We start from the raw sequence: 16,861 nt of genomic DNA, 5'->3' as shown, positions 1-16,861 counted from the left end.
TGAAATGATTTAGCGTTGTTTAGTGTGGGTGAAATGATTTATGTGGGTGAATGTTTAGTGTGGGTGAAATGATTTAGTGTGGGTGAAATGATTTAGTGTGGGTGAAATGATTTAGTGTGGGTGAAATGATTTAGTGTTGTTTAGTGTGGGTGAAATGATTTAGTGTGGGTGAAATGATTTAGTGTGGGTGAAATGATTTAGTGTTGTTTAGTGTGGGTGAAATGATTTAGTGTGGGTGAAATGATTTAGTGTGGGTGAAATGATTTAGTGTGGGTGAAATGATTTAGTGTGGGTGAAATGATTTAGTGTGGGTGAAATGATTTAGTGTTGTTTAGTGTGGGAAGTGTGAACATAAGATGTACAGAACCTTTATAAGAAGAAAACAACTAACAAAATATTGACATCTTAATATTGTAGTCAGGCAGTAGGTTTACCTTTAAAAGTAGACATGTTGGCAAAACACAGATATCATAATATTGAGTTTGTGCTGGCAGTATGTCCATCTCTCAACTCAAGAGCGAAATAGTCTTTAAAAGTGGTGAGCAAGTTGGCAAATCACAGATACCATAAATATTGAGTTTATGCTGGCAGTAAGTCCATCTTTCAACTTAGTTTAAAAAGTTTGTATTAAGGCTGGTAACATAATACATTATGATATTTTTAACATAAATCAATTCCACCGGAAGTGAAGTAGTAGTAAGTAGTACTAACATCGAAACCGGAAGTGATGAAATTTTTTTGAATGTGTGCTTTTATTCCACTTTGCTGGCGGTCTACACCATGTAATTTTCATGTCAATCCGCCAAATAACAACCGAAATAGTATTTTTCGATTAACTTCGGCAAAAAAGGTATGCAGGGTATGAAAATCGAAAATTTTAACTGCTTTTATTTGCCCTTTGTTAAAGAAATTCAATAAAAGAAACCCGACCAAAATCGGTTGATAAACATGCCCTCTAGAGTCCATTTTCCGTTTGTTGCTAACGTCGCTTCATGTTGCTCAGAAAATTTTCGTTTTACATTCATTCCACAATTCTCCACAGGTTAGAAAACATGGTGAAATCCGTTTTGCCGTACCCGTTGCCGTTTCCGAGAACTAAGCTCCCGGGATGAAGAAAAAAATAAATAAATAAACAGTTCGAAAACAAAGCAGAAAATAGAATAATTTTGTTCCTGTATATGGGATATGGTGTACTAGTAGTTTGAAAAAGTGAAAACAGAACCAAAAAATATTGAAAAATATAAAAGTTATGCAATATTTAAAGATGGTTTCCCTACTTTTCATTTATATATATATATATTCGATTATTGGACGGCCGATTCTTATATCAATCGAATGTAGAGGTATTCTAATGAATGGGAATAATACCAGTTTGTCTCAAATGTCCCTAATTATCCTGTTATTAGCTAATTACGACGAGGATTTCCATAGGGTGACCGTGATAAAAAAAAATTGTCCAGTCTTTTTTCGAATAACCAGTGTATACAGTCAGGGACATCCTGATATGCGCGCATGTACACTCCCCGCATTCCTTTCTTTTCTCACAACAATATGGCGGCTCGAAGAATGCACAGTTTACAACTTAAAAAGGCTTCAGATTCAGAAAATAAAGGGAACAAAGAAGAAATGGGATCAAGAAATTCCAAGAATATGTTAAGATAAGGATGTCTATGAACGTTGGTGTAATTTCATGGAGGAGAATCAGTCAAAATCTCATGGTGAAGCAGCCACTCGCTTGCTCAACAGTCGGTAAGAATGACGTCATTTGATCACGTGAACAAACTTTTTTTTATTTATTTATTTACGTCTCACCAATTTGTACAATATTAAAACATAATACATAAAACATAATTATTCAAAACAAATTGCGCAATAGCCATTCTATAAAAGAATTATGAGAGACGGTTCAAATATCACAATATCACAGTAATTAAAATCAATATACGACTAAAACATAAATTAACATATAAGCAGTAAAAAGCTGAACTGCTCCTATACAATTAAATTCTTTATCACTGGATATACTAGGCTGTCATACAGAATAGTAAAAGTACTGTATGGTAAAATTATGTCAGCAACATACCAAGATATGTGTAACTAAATCGGCATTACCACATGAGAATAAATGACACGGTTTTAACATAGAAGCGATGTGGAAGTGAATGATTTTTGATTTACATATATTAATTAACATATCATTATTGTCAGACCATTTACTGAGAGCATCGAAAAGTAGTTGCAGATCATTTTCGTTTTCTGCTTATAAGACTAAATCATCTGCGTATAACAAAATACAAAGTTTTTCAATATCATTAATGTATATAGACACAGCTTTATGTAACAACAATCACTGGTTAAAGTTTTATGCAACGTTTCGACGTGTTTCCCCCATCGTCCTCAGGCACGTAATGAGAAGAAGTGATGGGCAAACTATATATACATTAATGCTTATTATTAAGAACACACAAGAGATAAGACACATAAAGCTGTGTCTATATATCGTACTCACAATTGCTAAATGCCATTCAAAGACTATATCATTAATGTACATATTAAATAGAAGGGGAGATAATATTCAGCCCTGTTTAAGACCACATCTAATCTCAAACCAATTCGTAGTGACACCGTTCATGCTTTTTACCATGTTATATATTGATTTTACGGCACTAAGGATACGACCATTAATTCCAAATGATTGCAATTTAGAGGAGAGGATAGTTCTCGAAGCTCTGTCGTTGGCTTGCTTAAATCTATAAATGCTCCATATATAGGCAATTTCGTTTTCTTTCTAATTTATACTATAGTGGTCAGGGATAAGATGTGATCAAAGGTGTTCCGAGCCTTGCGGAAACCATTTTGGTTATCATGAACATAGTTAATTTCATTTACATATTTTGTTAAACGTTCGTTCAGAATAGAACAATACAACTTATATGTTGATGGTGCGAGTGTAATACCTCTATATCCAAGTGGCTCGCGTGGTTCCTTTGATGAGGGTTTTGGGATTGGATTTATAATCCCAAGCTTCCAAATATTAGGTACTAAACTGTTTTTAAAACAGACGTTAAATAAATTTAACAACACACTGGCGACAGAGGAGTTCTTTAACACTTCAAGTGGTATCTCGTCGTACTCTGCAGCTTTGCCCATTTTTCGCCCTATTTAGCGCACTACTGCAGCGAGAGTTATGTCCGAGTTCAATAATTCACATGATATATTGTCGTCTTGTGATGGTAAGTCATTCACATAAACTGGCTTTATCACCTGATAACTGTTTATTACATAGGTTTAACAACCCACTGAAATCATCTTTCCATTTCTGTAGCACATCATTGAGATCCTGACTGACCTCGCCGTTCGATTTTACTATTTCCATAGGTATATTAAAACATTTTGTCCCTACACCAGTTTTTCCCATACCTCTCCAAAAATCGGAGGAATTTGTAAGTGTCATTTCCTATATTTCTGATTGTTATGACTTCCAAAACTTTCTTTTATACTTTTGCACTTCTCTATCGAATGTTTTTCGTTTCGTTTTATAATCTATCCACAAATTAGAAGTGCGATTCCATAGTTTTTCAGCAGCACAAAGTTCGTTCGGCGTTCTGCTAGGTGATCATTCCACCATGGTTTCTGTCTTCCTCGCCATTTGTTATCATTAGCTGTCAATAGAATTGTTTTAGGGCACAGTTTCAAGTTCATTTCACCTCGTATTTATTGTAACGAATCCAGAGTACCGATCATCAAGAGCTTTTTAGTTCAGCGAATTTAGTCTTCGTTGTGTTTCGCAAACATCTTTTAAATTATATTTAGTCTTTTAAACATTGGTATTATTATTGTTCGTGTCATTCTTACTGGTAACTTTCACATCTTGATTGTTGAATCAACTCAAAAGATTTCAACACATAAAAATTTGAAAATTAAGACAGATTTTTATATGGCATAATTGTATAGTCCACAACAGAACGTCCGATATTAGATATATAGGTAAACTCGTTATTAACATTGTTTCTCCCATTTAGCATACAGCAGTTTACATTAATCATAAAATCACACAATATATCTCCATATTTGTTTGATTTGAAATCTACAACATCCCTATTAGGTAAAGAATCAACTCCAGCAATAAAATCACACAATATATCTCCATATTTGTTTGATTTGAAATCTACAACATCCCTATTAGGTAAAGAATCAACTCCAGCAATAAAATCACACAATATATCTCCATATTTGTTTGATTTGAAATCGACAACATCCCTATTAGGTAAAGAATCAACCCCAGCAATAAAATCACACAATATATCTCCATATTTGTTTGATTTGAAATCGACAACATCCCTATTAGGTAAAGAATCAACTCCAGCAATAAAATCATCATTACTTCCACATCTCGCATTAAAATTCCCACAAATGAAAAAAGGGCCAACATCTTGATAAATATAAACTTGAGATAGTAAGGTATCAAAAAACTCATCAACATCTATTTGTCTAGATGAGTTTTCAGGGGTCAAATAAGCTACGCACACTAAAAATTGAAAGTCACCAAACTTCTGTTTTAATTTCACCCAAAGAATTCCTTCGAATCCTCAAACTCTGTTTCTGTAGGCGTTTTGTATAATAGTCCAACACCACCTGACCCAACCTTTGCATTTTTATGAAGGTTCCGCTAAGTTTTATCACATTCTGGCCTGTAACTAGTGTAAGATGAGATCTAAAAACTTGGCACATGCTGTACGTAGTATATGATTACTTGATAAAATGTCTGAATTCCACCCTCTGACGTTCCAAAACTCGTATTTCACCTATTGTCGAGTCCCATTATCGAATCGATTCGAAACTATGGGCTGAAAATTTCGATCATTGGTATTGCGTTTCGGTTGACTGTATCGATAAACTTCTGTATTTGACAGGTTTCTGGTGTCAGGATGATCACTTCTAAAGATGCTATGATAATTTTCAGTTTTAATGGGAGGTGAGTTTCTAGTTACAATCCTTCCCCTACTCATCGTTAAACTTTCACTCTTGCCGATCGCTTTCACTAAAGTCATCATATTTGTGTCATTTAATCGTTGCTCATATGGTACATCGTGTTGTATAAAAAACAATTACTGCCTAGAGTTTATTAATGTCCTATTATTTTTCATCACTGCCATTTTTTGTTCGACTCTTTCCAAAGTAGCAATCACAACACCAGGTTTGTCACTTCTAGATTTCTTTCGTTCAGCTCGAACAAATTTAACATCATTAAGTTGCAATCCGTCAAGTATTAATTATTATTATTAATTGTCAAAAATGTACTATGTACATATATGGTAATAAAGCAATACAATACAATTAACCTATTAACTTTGTTCAATGTCTGATCACCAGTCTCATTATCACTCACCCAAAGATTTCGTATTACAATATTTTGACTTCTGCTCACATATTCACCCGAGTTTTCAATCCGCCTTTGTGTTTCCTTAACTTCGTTTTGTATCGATTTTAGTTGACATAACATCATGAGTTGATATGCTTTTAAACCTGATTAGAAAATTTCTAAAAACACAAAAAGATTGGGAGAACAAGGGAGAAAAGCTCTTTTCGCTATTTTAAATATCTGCAACAATGATTATTTGAATATTGAAACTATGTTACATGTTTTTGATTCTTAGGTTAGTAGTATTCTTTATTATAGTTGTTAAATTTGGGGTTTTCATAAAGGTATAGAGATATAGAAATTATTCTTTTATTATTTTTAAAAACTATTCTCAGAGTAAAATGTTCAACAATGAATGCCATGATATTATATTACGAGCTCGGTAGATTTCCTTTGTATGTAATACGATTATGTAGAATTTTTAAATATTGGTTAAAGCTTTTAAATTCAGAAAATATTTTATTGAAATCCTGCTTAATAGATAGTTATAAACATAGTAATATTTGGCTTTTAAATATTAAAGAAAATTTATACAAAATTGGACTTGGACTTGGATGTGGGAAAATCCGCAACTCTATTTACATTCATTTTCACTTATTAAAGAAAGAATTTTAGATAACTTTCAACAAGAATGTCATGAACTTATATGTGATTTTCCAAAAGGTACATTATACATAAATCTAGTCAATAGATACATAAATCTAGTCAATAGATATGAACTTCAACCATACCCTACCAAGCCAGTATATAAATTTTATCTTTTGAATAATGTAAAGATACGTTTATCTGTGCACTCCTTACGGATTGAAACAGGAAAATATACCAACATTAACCGTAATCAAAGATCAATTCTGTTTATCAAATAATCTCAATGATATTGAAGATAAGTTCCATTTTATTTTTCTATGTCCTTTGTACCATGAATATAGATGTAAATATATTAAACATTATTATTATAATTATCCCAATATGTACAAACTTATCAAACTTCTTTCGTCAAAAAACTCTTCATTATTGAAAAAACTATTCATTTATTTAAAATTATCAATTAATAAAAGAAATGAATTTTCATCAAATATGTGAAGATCTCTGTGTAACATTATGCATGCATGTGTTGTATGTATTTGTATGTTTGTATTTGTATGTATTTTGTATATTTGTGTTTGTTTATTTTTTGTATTTGTATCCGATGAGTAGAAATACTCAAGGAAAATAAAGAACTTTGAATTAGTAAAACACACACATAGGATAGGCCTACCAAATAATGATAAAGTGAAAGTAGACCTTCTGATTAAATAATTGAAATAATATGAAATTATCCGCTCAAAATATACCTTGAATTAAGAAATGATAGTTTTAAATCATTTTTTTCAGTGTGTCCGTCCATCCGTCCGTCCATCTGTCATCATTTGCTTGTAAACGCTCTAAAAACTAGATTTTTTGATGGAATCAAATGAAATTCGGTATGTGTATACATATTCATAAAACGAAGATCAAGTTCGAATTTGAGCTATTTTCGACCGTTAGAAGCAGAGTTATTTCCCTTGCCCCAAAATCTTGAATATTACTCTCTTAGTTTTCAACCGATTTTGATGAAACTTAAAATGGAATTTTCGTTTTTAACATCCGCATGCCGTGGTGGACGTATATGATTAAAACTTGCAGATGAATCGTCCCGAGCTGTCTTTTCCTGAGGATGAATGTCTTTGCTAAAAGTATATGATTAAAACTTGCAGATGAATCGTCCTGAGCTGTCTTTTCCTGAGGATGAATGTCTTTGCTAAAAGTATATGATTAAAACTTGCAGATGAATCGTCCTGAGCTGTCTTTTCCTGAGGATGAATGTCTTTGCTAAAATTGACTTTAATGATTGATTTTTCAGTTCATAGGGATAGATCGAATGAATTGAAGTTCAGCTGAATAAATAAAATGAAATTTAGTAAAGAGAGATATTGTAACAACTCAAGTCACTTAGGAAGGTTGTATCAATTTATTCATTTTATTATAAGAATTCATTTTTGTTTGATTATAAATGGTAAAAAGTTCATCAGGTTATTTTTTAACAACAATTCATAACCAAAGGTCGATCAGGACAAATAAAAACAATTATCATATGGTATTATCCCGGTATTTGAAATCATGGTGGCAGTCATACGAAGGATTATCCCAGATGAGTGTCTCTGTTTCCCTGAGCCTATAGACAAACCAATATTACAAAAGAAATGCTTCCTCTTGAAACAGATTTATTCTAAATTTTTGGCCATAATTAAGCTCCATTGACACATCTAACATTGACTTGAACTAGGATTGATCATATACTAACAAAACACTTTTCGTTTTTCATATATTATTATGAATACATTTTCCATGACATAATTGTCAGATTTCTTCAAGGGATATTTCATTCCATTTCTCATAATTCTATCCTTGAGTTCCTCTTCTTTGAAGATTGCTGATCACCTGCTATATACTTTCCCACACACTAGATTGCGATCAGAAGGGTGGGGGTTGCTATTAATCTCTTTAAATGAAGTTAATTTAAATTTCAACTTTAAAAAGTGATGGACATGGACATTGGACAGTTTATGCTGAAAATTGTGGTCACATTGACTATTTGTCATGAATTATTCTTGTATTGTGAAGTCGTTCCACCTATAAAGCTGTAATTTAGTGAACAAATGTCTAATACCTCTATTATTGTGAGATAAAACTTCAATAATTATTATCTTTAAATATAAAGTGTTGTCATTTTTAGTAGGGCCACTAGGTAAATAAATACATTACTAACCAATAGGGCTGTAACGATTCGCCGATGAATTGATGAACCGCGATTGTCTCCGTCTTATCGATGCATCGCGTTAGATAAGAATAATCGTGATGTATTGGCACAATTAATTCTTAGCCCCCTTTAATAACAAATACCACAGAATCTCGTGCGTATAAGAAATTGTGTCATGTTTTCATTTTCCAAGTATGACTTTCCCTTCAAAACTTGCAAAAATTCATTTCTGACTTTAAAAATTAAGATTTTTTTTTATCACAATTCCTTACTTCTAAACGTTCTCAAGTGCTTAATAGTGACAAACTTGTTAGTAATTTTAGAAATTTCTACTATTTTTTCTCTTTCCTTCTCTAATAAATGAATCGCGATAATAAATTGTATCGTTGGATGAGTATCGTATAGTGTATCGGATCACAACTTCAAGAGTCGTTGCAGCCCTACAGTAGTACATTTGGGAATGCAAATTTATTTCTTGATTTGTGCAGTTAACACAGATGACAGCATTATATCTACACAAAAAATGTGTACATATTTCATCAAATGGAGACAAACATATTATCTTCAACAAACTTGACAGTGGCTGTATTGTAATCTAGGTTTTATATATTTTCAGTGATGACATCGGAAATCTACATGATTGTTGAAAACTATTTGTAATTTGAAGATATTTTTGTTATAGTTATTGAGAAGGCGGGATGATGCTGCTGACAAATTTTGCATGTCGTAGATATAGAAGAAGATTGAGAAGATTGTCATTTGATAGCCACACTGTCATCCTAATATGCTCTTTTATATTAATATGTTTTTATGCAACCTGGTTTCAAAGAACTCACTTTTTATTTGAAGCTAGCAAAAGTGATGTTCATATTAAACGAGCAGTGAATCCATGGTATAATACTCGTAATGAGATAATGCCAACAGATACTGCAATTCTAAACAAAACAAAGTTAAGCATATTTTATGGGTAAATCCTCCACTTTGGGAAAAAAAACAATCTCAAGTCTCCTACAATCATGTCTGGTTGCCAAATTAACAAGTGCACTGTGGATGTGTGGGAGAAACAGTATGGTCAAGGTGATTTCTCCCAGATGGATGCGATAGTGTATAGTGCAGCATACACTATCCTTATGCTTTGTCTCCAAGGCCTGCAAATCAAGTTTGGGCATTTTTCACCATGGAGTCACCTTATCTCAACCATATAAAGCCGTGGAGCCATGAGGACTGGGTCAATCAGATAAATTTGACAATGACATATCGTTTAGATTCTGATATTGTTGTAAATTATGGAATGACAAGAAAAAAGTTCAATCCATCCAAGCACAATGATTTTTATACTTTACTATCCAGAAAAAAGAAACAAGTTGCTTTTGTTGTGAGCCATTGTCGTACACCATCCGACAGAGAAACTTACATCAAAAAGCTATCAAAATATATTGATGTTGATATTTATGGAAAGTGTGGTATGGAATCTAAAGACCCTTATCTTTTTGATACTATAGAGAGAGATTATAAATTCTATTTGTCATTTGAAAATGCATTTTGTAAGGACTATGTGACTGAATAGTTTTTCGATATTCAAAGCAGAAATATTATATCAGTAGTTCGCGGCAGTGCTACTTCTTCAGATTACTATCCAGAAAATACCTATATCAATGTGGATGACTTTAGTTCTGTGAAAAGTTTGGCATCTTATCTTCTCTTTCTAGTAATCCATCTCAATATGTGGAATTCTTGATACAAAAAGATAAATTTGAACATGTTCCTGGCAATGTATTGTATGCTATGTGTGATTTGTGTAAAATTCTCCATATTCCAAACAGAAAAACTAAAGTTTATGCAAATATCCATAATTGGTTTTTTAAGGACAGTTGTTGGGCACCAACTGATATAAACAATAGTAGCTATTATAAATAATTCAATAATTCTTTAACTCTTTGAAAGTGATACAGAGTTGTAAAACCCAGTTGCAAGAGAGCATCATGTGTTTTGACAAGTGTGTTGGTATCTCACTCAGCACAGTTATTGTAGTGGTGGAATTGATAAATATTTATTATTGAAAACAGTTATTGTGGTTATAACAGTGTGGATATTATCTGTGTTTTTAGTCATAGATAACCCCCAGAAATATTCACAGTGTCTGCTTAGATTTAGATTCTTTGATTAAGCAAAACAGATTTTCAGAAAAAAACATGTAAATAGATTTACTTCCCTTTTATAGGATTCCCATATTTCACTGTCTCAAACACAAGTTAGCTTATAAATTCTGTATTTTGTTTAGTTAATTTGTAAGGAATTTATCTCCCAGTTCTACAGACCTGTTTATTTTCTAAGGAAAATAATAACTATAAGTAAATTCTCAATATATTTCTTGAAATGCAGTAGTAGCCCCTACTAAAGTAAGGCAAGAAAGGTTGCAATGCCATATAGATATATCTTTAATGTTCAAATCTTATTGTTACTTGAAAGCTTTGTCATGCTTTTGTTGATGTATTTACATTTTGTTTTTTGTTATGCTCTTAGCTTTTTATATCTTCTTTACAATATTTGTTAACCTTATTGTTAACTCAAAATAAAACTGTTCTAATCATCATAATGCATTCAGACGACTAAAGTTTAGGCATCTTACCTAACACCGTTCATCGAGCCCGGTTTATTTAGTCGTTTCCTTAACTTGCACCTACTTCAGAGATGGCTTAAAACCTGGCTTGAAAAGTTAAGCCAGCTTAGTTTGGCCGTCTGAACGCACCTGGCTAACATTAATGATATGTCATGGCTTCGCGAGCGCATTCTAAACAAATTCCCGCCATTATCATAGTTGATATAATGCGCATGCGCAATGATATCGTGACTTTTGAACTTCTCATTAACTTCTGTGAAAGTTGCCTTAATTTCATCTTGTCCAAACCACAGCCCTATTCGTCATACTTCCTTGGGGCCGTGGTAACACAAGTGTGAAAAAATTACGTATTAGTAGCTAAATATTGTCCAATCAAAATGGGCCCTATCACCGGCCCTTGAAGTTCTGTCAATATTAATAAAATAGTGTCAACGTATATATGAGAAAGCTTCCAATGATCTAACAGGCACACATGTAAACAAAGCTGTTTATTTGTTGGTGAAAGACATTTGCTTTACTTTTTTTGTGTTTTCAACTTCCATGAGCAAAACGCCATTAAGCCTACACTATAGTCCCGCACAAGAAGGGAGGTAAATTGACTACAGACGTTTACTATGCCCTTTACAAAGGTCAACGTTATAATTAAGTAATTAAATTAATATACTTTGTTTTGTCATTTAAAATATAAATACATATAAAATTAATTAAATATTTTGATGAATATGTACGGTACAGAATTGAGTAAGGTTTTTGTTAAAAAATTGAAGCCGAGAGAAAAACAAACCTACCTTTGGAATATTTACTGGGAAAGAATGTGTAGTTATTTCTTCAAACATCGGTGGCAAGGCGGTATTTTGTTTACATGACCTCATTTCAGTTCTACGGATCTGATTGGTCAGATTTAAATGCCATTTTCACGCCCCGAAGTGTGAATTAGTAAGAGTTATTGCCCTTGTTCTTGTAAATGCGTTCAATATTTAGCACGTAAACACTCTAGAAGGCACATTTCTGACGGATTTTGACGAAACTTTGTGTGAGTGTTTGTTATCTACCATCAAAGAAAAATATTTCGATATATATATGATTTATTGCTCTTGTTCTTGAAAACGCGTTTAATTTTTAGCTCGTGAACGCTCTAGAAGGTTGAATACTTGCATTATTGACAGATTTTGACGAAACTTGGTAATATTATACAGTATCGCCCCAAAAATTCAAAAAAAGCTCAGACTGAAGGTTAAATGTTTCATACTGGTACATGTAATTATTACTGTACAGCCAAATATTTTTGTTTAAAATCAAAGCTTATCTTGCCTGGGAAGCTATCTTTACCAATGAAATAAAAGCTTGTTTCAGTGATGTTGCCATCATATTGCATTTATTTAACTACTTAAGGCTACATAATCTAAGTCAAAGATTTGAGGGGTTTTGAAAAAGATGGAACTGAATATTTCGAGCGGAAGTTTTATAAGAATGATCTGCATTGTCATAAATCCCATAACTTACTTACATGCAACCTAAAAAGCTCGCCTCTTGTTATAAGATATCTTACGATGCTATCCATTATAAAATATCCATAAAAATTCGAATATTTTATAAATAGATTTCCAGAACAAATAAAAACATTTGTATGGAAACTTAGTGTTAAAATGAGCAAGCAAACAATTCATTATGATGAATATACTTCGATCTCATTCTGGTAAATTGTGCCTTAAAATCACTGCTCACGGCTGTTCTGTTGGTCATACTGACAGGAAGAATGTTTATGAGATTATCTTGGTGTCCTGTGGTCAAAGGTTTCAAGTACCTTGGCAATAAAAAAAAGTCATTATGGAAAGAAATGATTATTTTAAGTTCTTTTTTAAAGTGAGAAGTATTAAGGTCTATCACATATATTGGTTCTATAAGACCTGGATACACATTTTACTTTACCATGGACAAGTAAATTATTTAGATTTTTGTTTCTCTTAAAGGCATTAACCAAACGTTTAGTGTAAATATTCACCAACTGATCTTGTAGTTCCTTGTAATACCGTTTTTCAATCAGAGAAGCATTTTTGGCAGTGGAATTATAGATTGCAACAAAGGGTATGATTTGATTGTCATGCTGGATATTTAGACCATTAGGTACAACGGTTTGCAATTGATTGATTTAGAAACTCTCTCTCTACAATCGCTTAGTTTTGGGTTTAACGGTAGTAAGGAAACTTTTTCAATGGCCATGACAAGAATATCTTCAATGGAATGATTGGGTAGGTTGAAATGATTCGCAATTGGTCTATCTTTTTTATGAAGTATATCGAACTATGGTCATGGCATTTTGAGTTTCAGCAGCATTATTGAACATAGCATTTTTTACAAGAAATTAGGTAAATTAAATTTGTATCTACACAAGAAAGAACGTCTAACATCACAAATATTTTCTCGCTTTTCTTATTTTCAAAATAATGTGAAGAACTGGGGGATTATTTTGCTTTTGAATCTCTTAAATAGTGTCGTTTTAAATCCTGCGTAAAAAGTTTTGAATGATAAACCCCTATCTCTTAATTTACCAAAAAAATAGTTCACATCCTGAATCAAAATCCGTCTTTCTTTAAAATGTGTGCTTCGGATGGAACGAAGTTTTGAATAAAAGTTGGTGTGTGTCAGTTTCTTTGAAATATACTATGAAGTCGAATTATTTAGCTTGATTGTAATTTGGTCCTATAATACAGTCGTATCCAGAAAATTAATACAATTTCCAGAAATGTTTACAGTTAGCTTGACGGAGGGGCAGTGGCGGAGCCAGGTTTACGTTCATTAAAACTCAATATGTTTTAAGATTGTAAAGGGTCATTTCTACCATTGACTAGAATATTACTGATATTTCAATCTTTTCTATAAGCAGTTTCAAGCTTCTTGCTGTAGACTAGTGATATTGATCTTAAAGATTCTGATAGTAGCGTCTATTACTATGACAGGAATAGCCAAATTGGTGATGTAGGGTTGTATGTCGTCATAAATGTTAAAATCTGAATCACAGTTTTTTTTTAATATTATGAGTGCTTTGTTTGGGTCGATTGCGATGAAGCCGGGGAAATGATTTGAACCGGATGTTGAACTGCGCCCACCTTCAGGGTGTTTACCAGATATTAGACTGACCGACAGATATAGGTGGCGTCATGAAGGCTCGACGTAACATTCGAGGATAATTCCCTTGACACAAGCATTATATTGAACTCTGGAAGAATGATGAATTCGTTTGTGTAAAAAGAAAAGACATGGATATAAAGGATATCCGTGGAAGAAAACTGTAGACGATGTTACTAATGAGATCTAAAATCAATAGTGAAAGGAAAAGATATCAATCTTCATTCTATGTTAATCATTACTAACTAAATCTTGTTTGTCTACCATTGATTAAACTAATTAAGGATAAAGCAAACTGGCTGAATAAATAACAGGCCATATACTCTGATCTTTATTTAAATACAATCTTCTTTTCTTTGCAATCTGAGACATACTTTCAGTAATCTCGTAGATATGTTTGAAACATATTATTGTAGGTATAATGTATTAATTCGGTTTAGTTATATTATATCAAGAACTCCAGAAACAAAAATACTAAAATCCCAACCCCTCATTTCTAAAATTTAGAGTTGAAGGGATTTATTGCGGGTTGAATTGTTGAAAAAGTTAAAAAAAACAGGACTCCACATACGTGTTTTCATGAGCGTTTTAAAATCGCGTCAGATAACGCATGAAAATGCAATACGCCGCGTTGTACTTTATCCACATGAGCGTAGCGAAGTCCTACTTGCTAGAGAGGAATACAACACAACACAACACGCGTACACAAGCCTAAAGCCTACGCGGCGTGAAAATACGACACAGGCCTTTAATCTGAACCACTTGTATTGTGATTTATCTCAACCTTTTGTCATATATACAACAATGGTTCTGCAACACAGATGAGATATATAAAAATAGGTATAGTTTCCTCCACACTGGCACAACTGTACAACTATTTTGAGGTCAGTTTAAAATTGAATTATTTATTAAGAGTTAAAATGAGTTTGGTATAAGTGATATTGTTTGTGATAAATTTTAAATTTTTGTAACATTTTAATGTAGAATGAATCATATATACGATCTTGTTTTTAAACCTGTATCGCGATAAATTCCTTTGAACCTAGGATGGCGATAAATTTCTGTAATTTCAACCTCTAGATTTATTGTACAACAGTTGCTCTATGTCGTCTACATGAATTATTTTTCGTCCTGCTTCCTTGTTCCTAATTAAGTTAGAAACTAACAATATATTTTAAGAATACGAATTCCTTTAGATTTCATTTTCTGTAAACAACTTAGCTATAGGCTATTTCTGAAGAAATTGATGGTTAAATAATACAAGTAAATGACTAATGAAATGGTTTGTTTTAAGGAATTAAGAATAAAGAAATTCAGATTCTAAACGTAGGTGATTGATTCAGTAGTTTGTGGCTTGTCTCTCTCTGTTCCGGAAAATCCTGTCCCCAATTTAAATTCATGAGTAGCCTACTTATTACCACTTCCAGGATAACCAATTTCCGATTCCTGAAAGCGGGTACTTTCATGATTCGTGATTTGTGCCACATACTGTTAATACACACACTACTGTCACATCATCACCACAGGCATTAAAACAGTCTGGATCGTGACAGGAGAACTACGTCTCATGACGCTCGTTTTTTTAAATGTTTCACATCCGATAACACAATCATCCTTTCAATGACGTTATCAGGGTTGAAAACACTAGCAGTACAGCCTTTAGGCTTGGGTATGTTGGCCTCATATACTGCCTCCATCAAACAAGGCTTAATACAGATTCTTTACACAAGGTGACAGGGTAAGATATACATAGTTCGAATACAATACCACTTGCTGTTTCACCATTAACTATTCCTTAGCTAATTTCACAATAAGTCACTGATGATATACAGAGGCGCATCATTGGTTCGATACGATGAAGTTATTGTATACTGTCTTATGTGGTTGTCGTGGTCAAAAAAATTGCATAATGATGGTAAAGAGATCGACCATTGACTGTTCCAGAGCTGCATGGGTTGTGTTTACCGTTAATATAACATATCATCAGCGCGAAGAATATAGCAATTTCTTTCTAATCATTACATCATTAGATTAAATATATACCAAATTAAGACATGGAAGTCACTGTGTAATTCGATAACCAAATTAAATAATACTAGAATGTAAAAACAACCAAAAAACAAACAAAAGCAAGAAAACATATTTATTGCAGTCATGACGTCTATACTTTCAGTTGATGACATTTTTGAGGGACAATAATTCATTTTAAGCTGAAATAACAAACATTCGATCTAAAAATATTCCAGATTATATATTCCATTAAAATCATGATTAGGAAGGATTATGTCCAGACATTTTCCAATCTGATACTCATCGCTTCTTTATTTCGGTCTCTTGAAATCGTGGATCTCTTCTATCTGTATGCGGGTTAGGTGGCAAGCACTGAACCAACTCAAATCTTACTGTTCGTAAGTGTCTACTTTTTCACCAACTTTCAATCATTTTGCTTCTTGATGTAAAATTCTGTATCAAATGTCTGATTTAATTAGAGATCTCTATGTTTAGTGATATGTACCAAACCTCCGTCGTCATTCTGATATTTGACATGGAAATTAATGTTGTTTAGAAAATATCAATATCTTTAATGAGACTGAATTCTTGTGACAAGAAAATATAAGAACTGTAATGTCTCCCATATATCAACTGTCAAATTAAGGCTCCTATTAAATTTAGGAATTATAGATTTAGTCTTTTTACGGAACGAAACAATGATTATGAAAATCAATAAATTGAATAAATGACAAGTTAGAATAAATTTGATCGTCTATATACTGTTTAAATATGAAGACACAAGTTGGTTATTATTATGCATACATAGAATAAACCAATCAGAACTGCTCCTGTAAAACAGATTAGATTATCATATTTGATTTTGATTATTACCACAAAGGCAATAGTCACCAGTGAGAAGTTA

General features: G+C 32.7%; 1 protein-coding gene across 1 annotated transcript; it reads left to right on the top strand.

Moving 5' to 3' along the window:
* Positions 1-9,354: 9,354 nt before the first annotated feature.
* LOTGIDRAFT_113345 (hypothetical protein) lies at positions 9,355-9,768 on the top strand (the record flags this gene model as incomplete). Its single annotated transcript, XM_009051772.1, has 1 exon — positions 9,355-9,768. A coding segment is annotated over one exon (414 nt), but the record flags the coding sequence as incomplete, so codon positions are not given.
* Between the last annotated feature and the right edge of the window lie 7,093 nt (positions 9,769-16,861).

The sequence above is a fragment of the Lottia gigantea genome (assembly GCF_000327385.1).
Source record: "Lottia gigantea unplaced genomic scaffold LOTGIsca_17, whole genome shotgun sequence".
In the NCBI taxonomy this organism is placed as follows: Eukaryota; Metazoa; Mollusca; class Gastropoda; family Lottiidae; genus Lottia; species Lottia gigantea.
The sequence above is the reverse complement of the archived record's forward strand: the minus strand, read 5'-3'. Positions and strand labels throughout refer to the sequence as shown.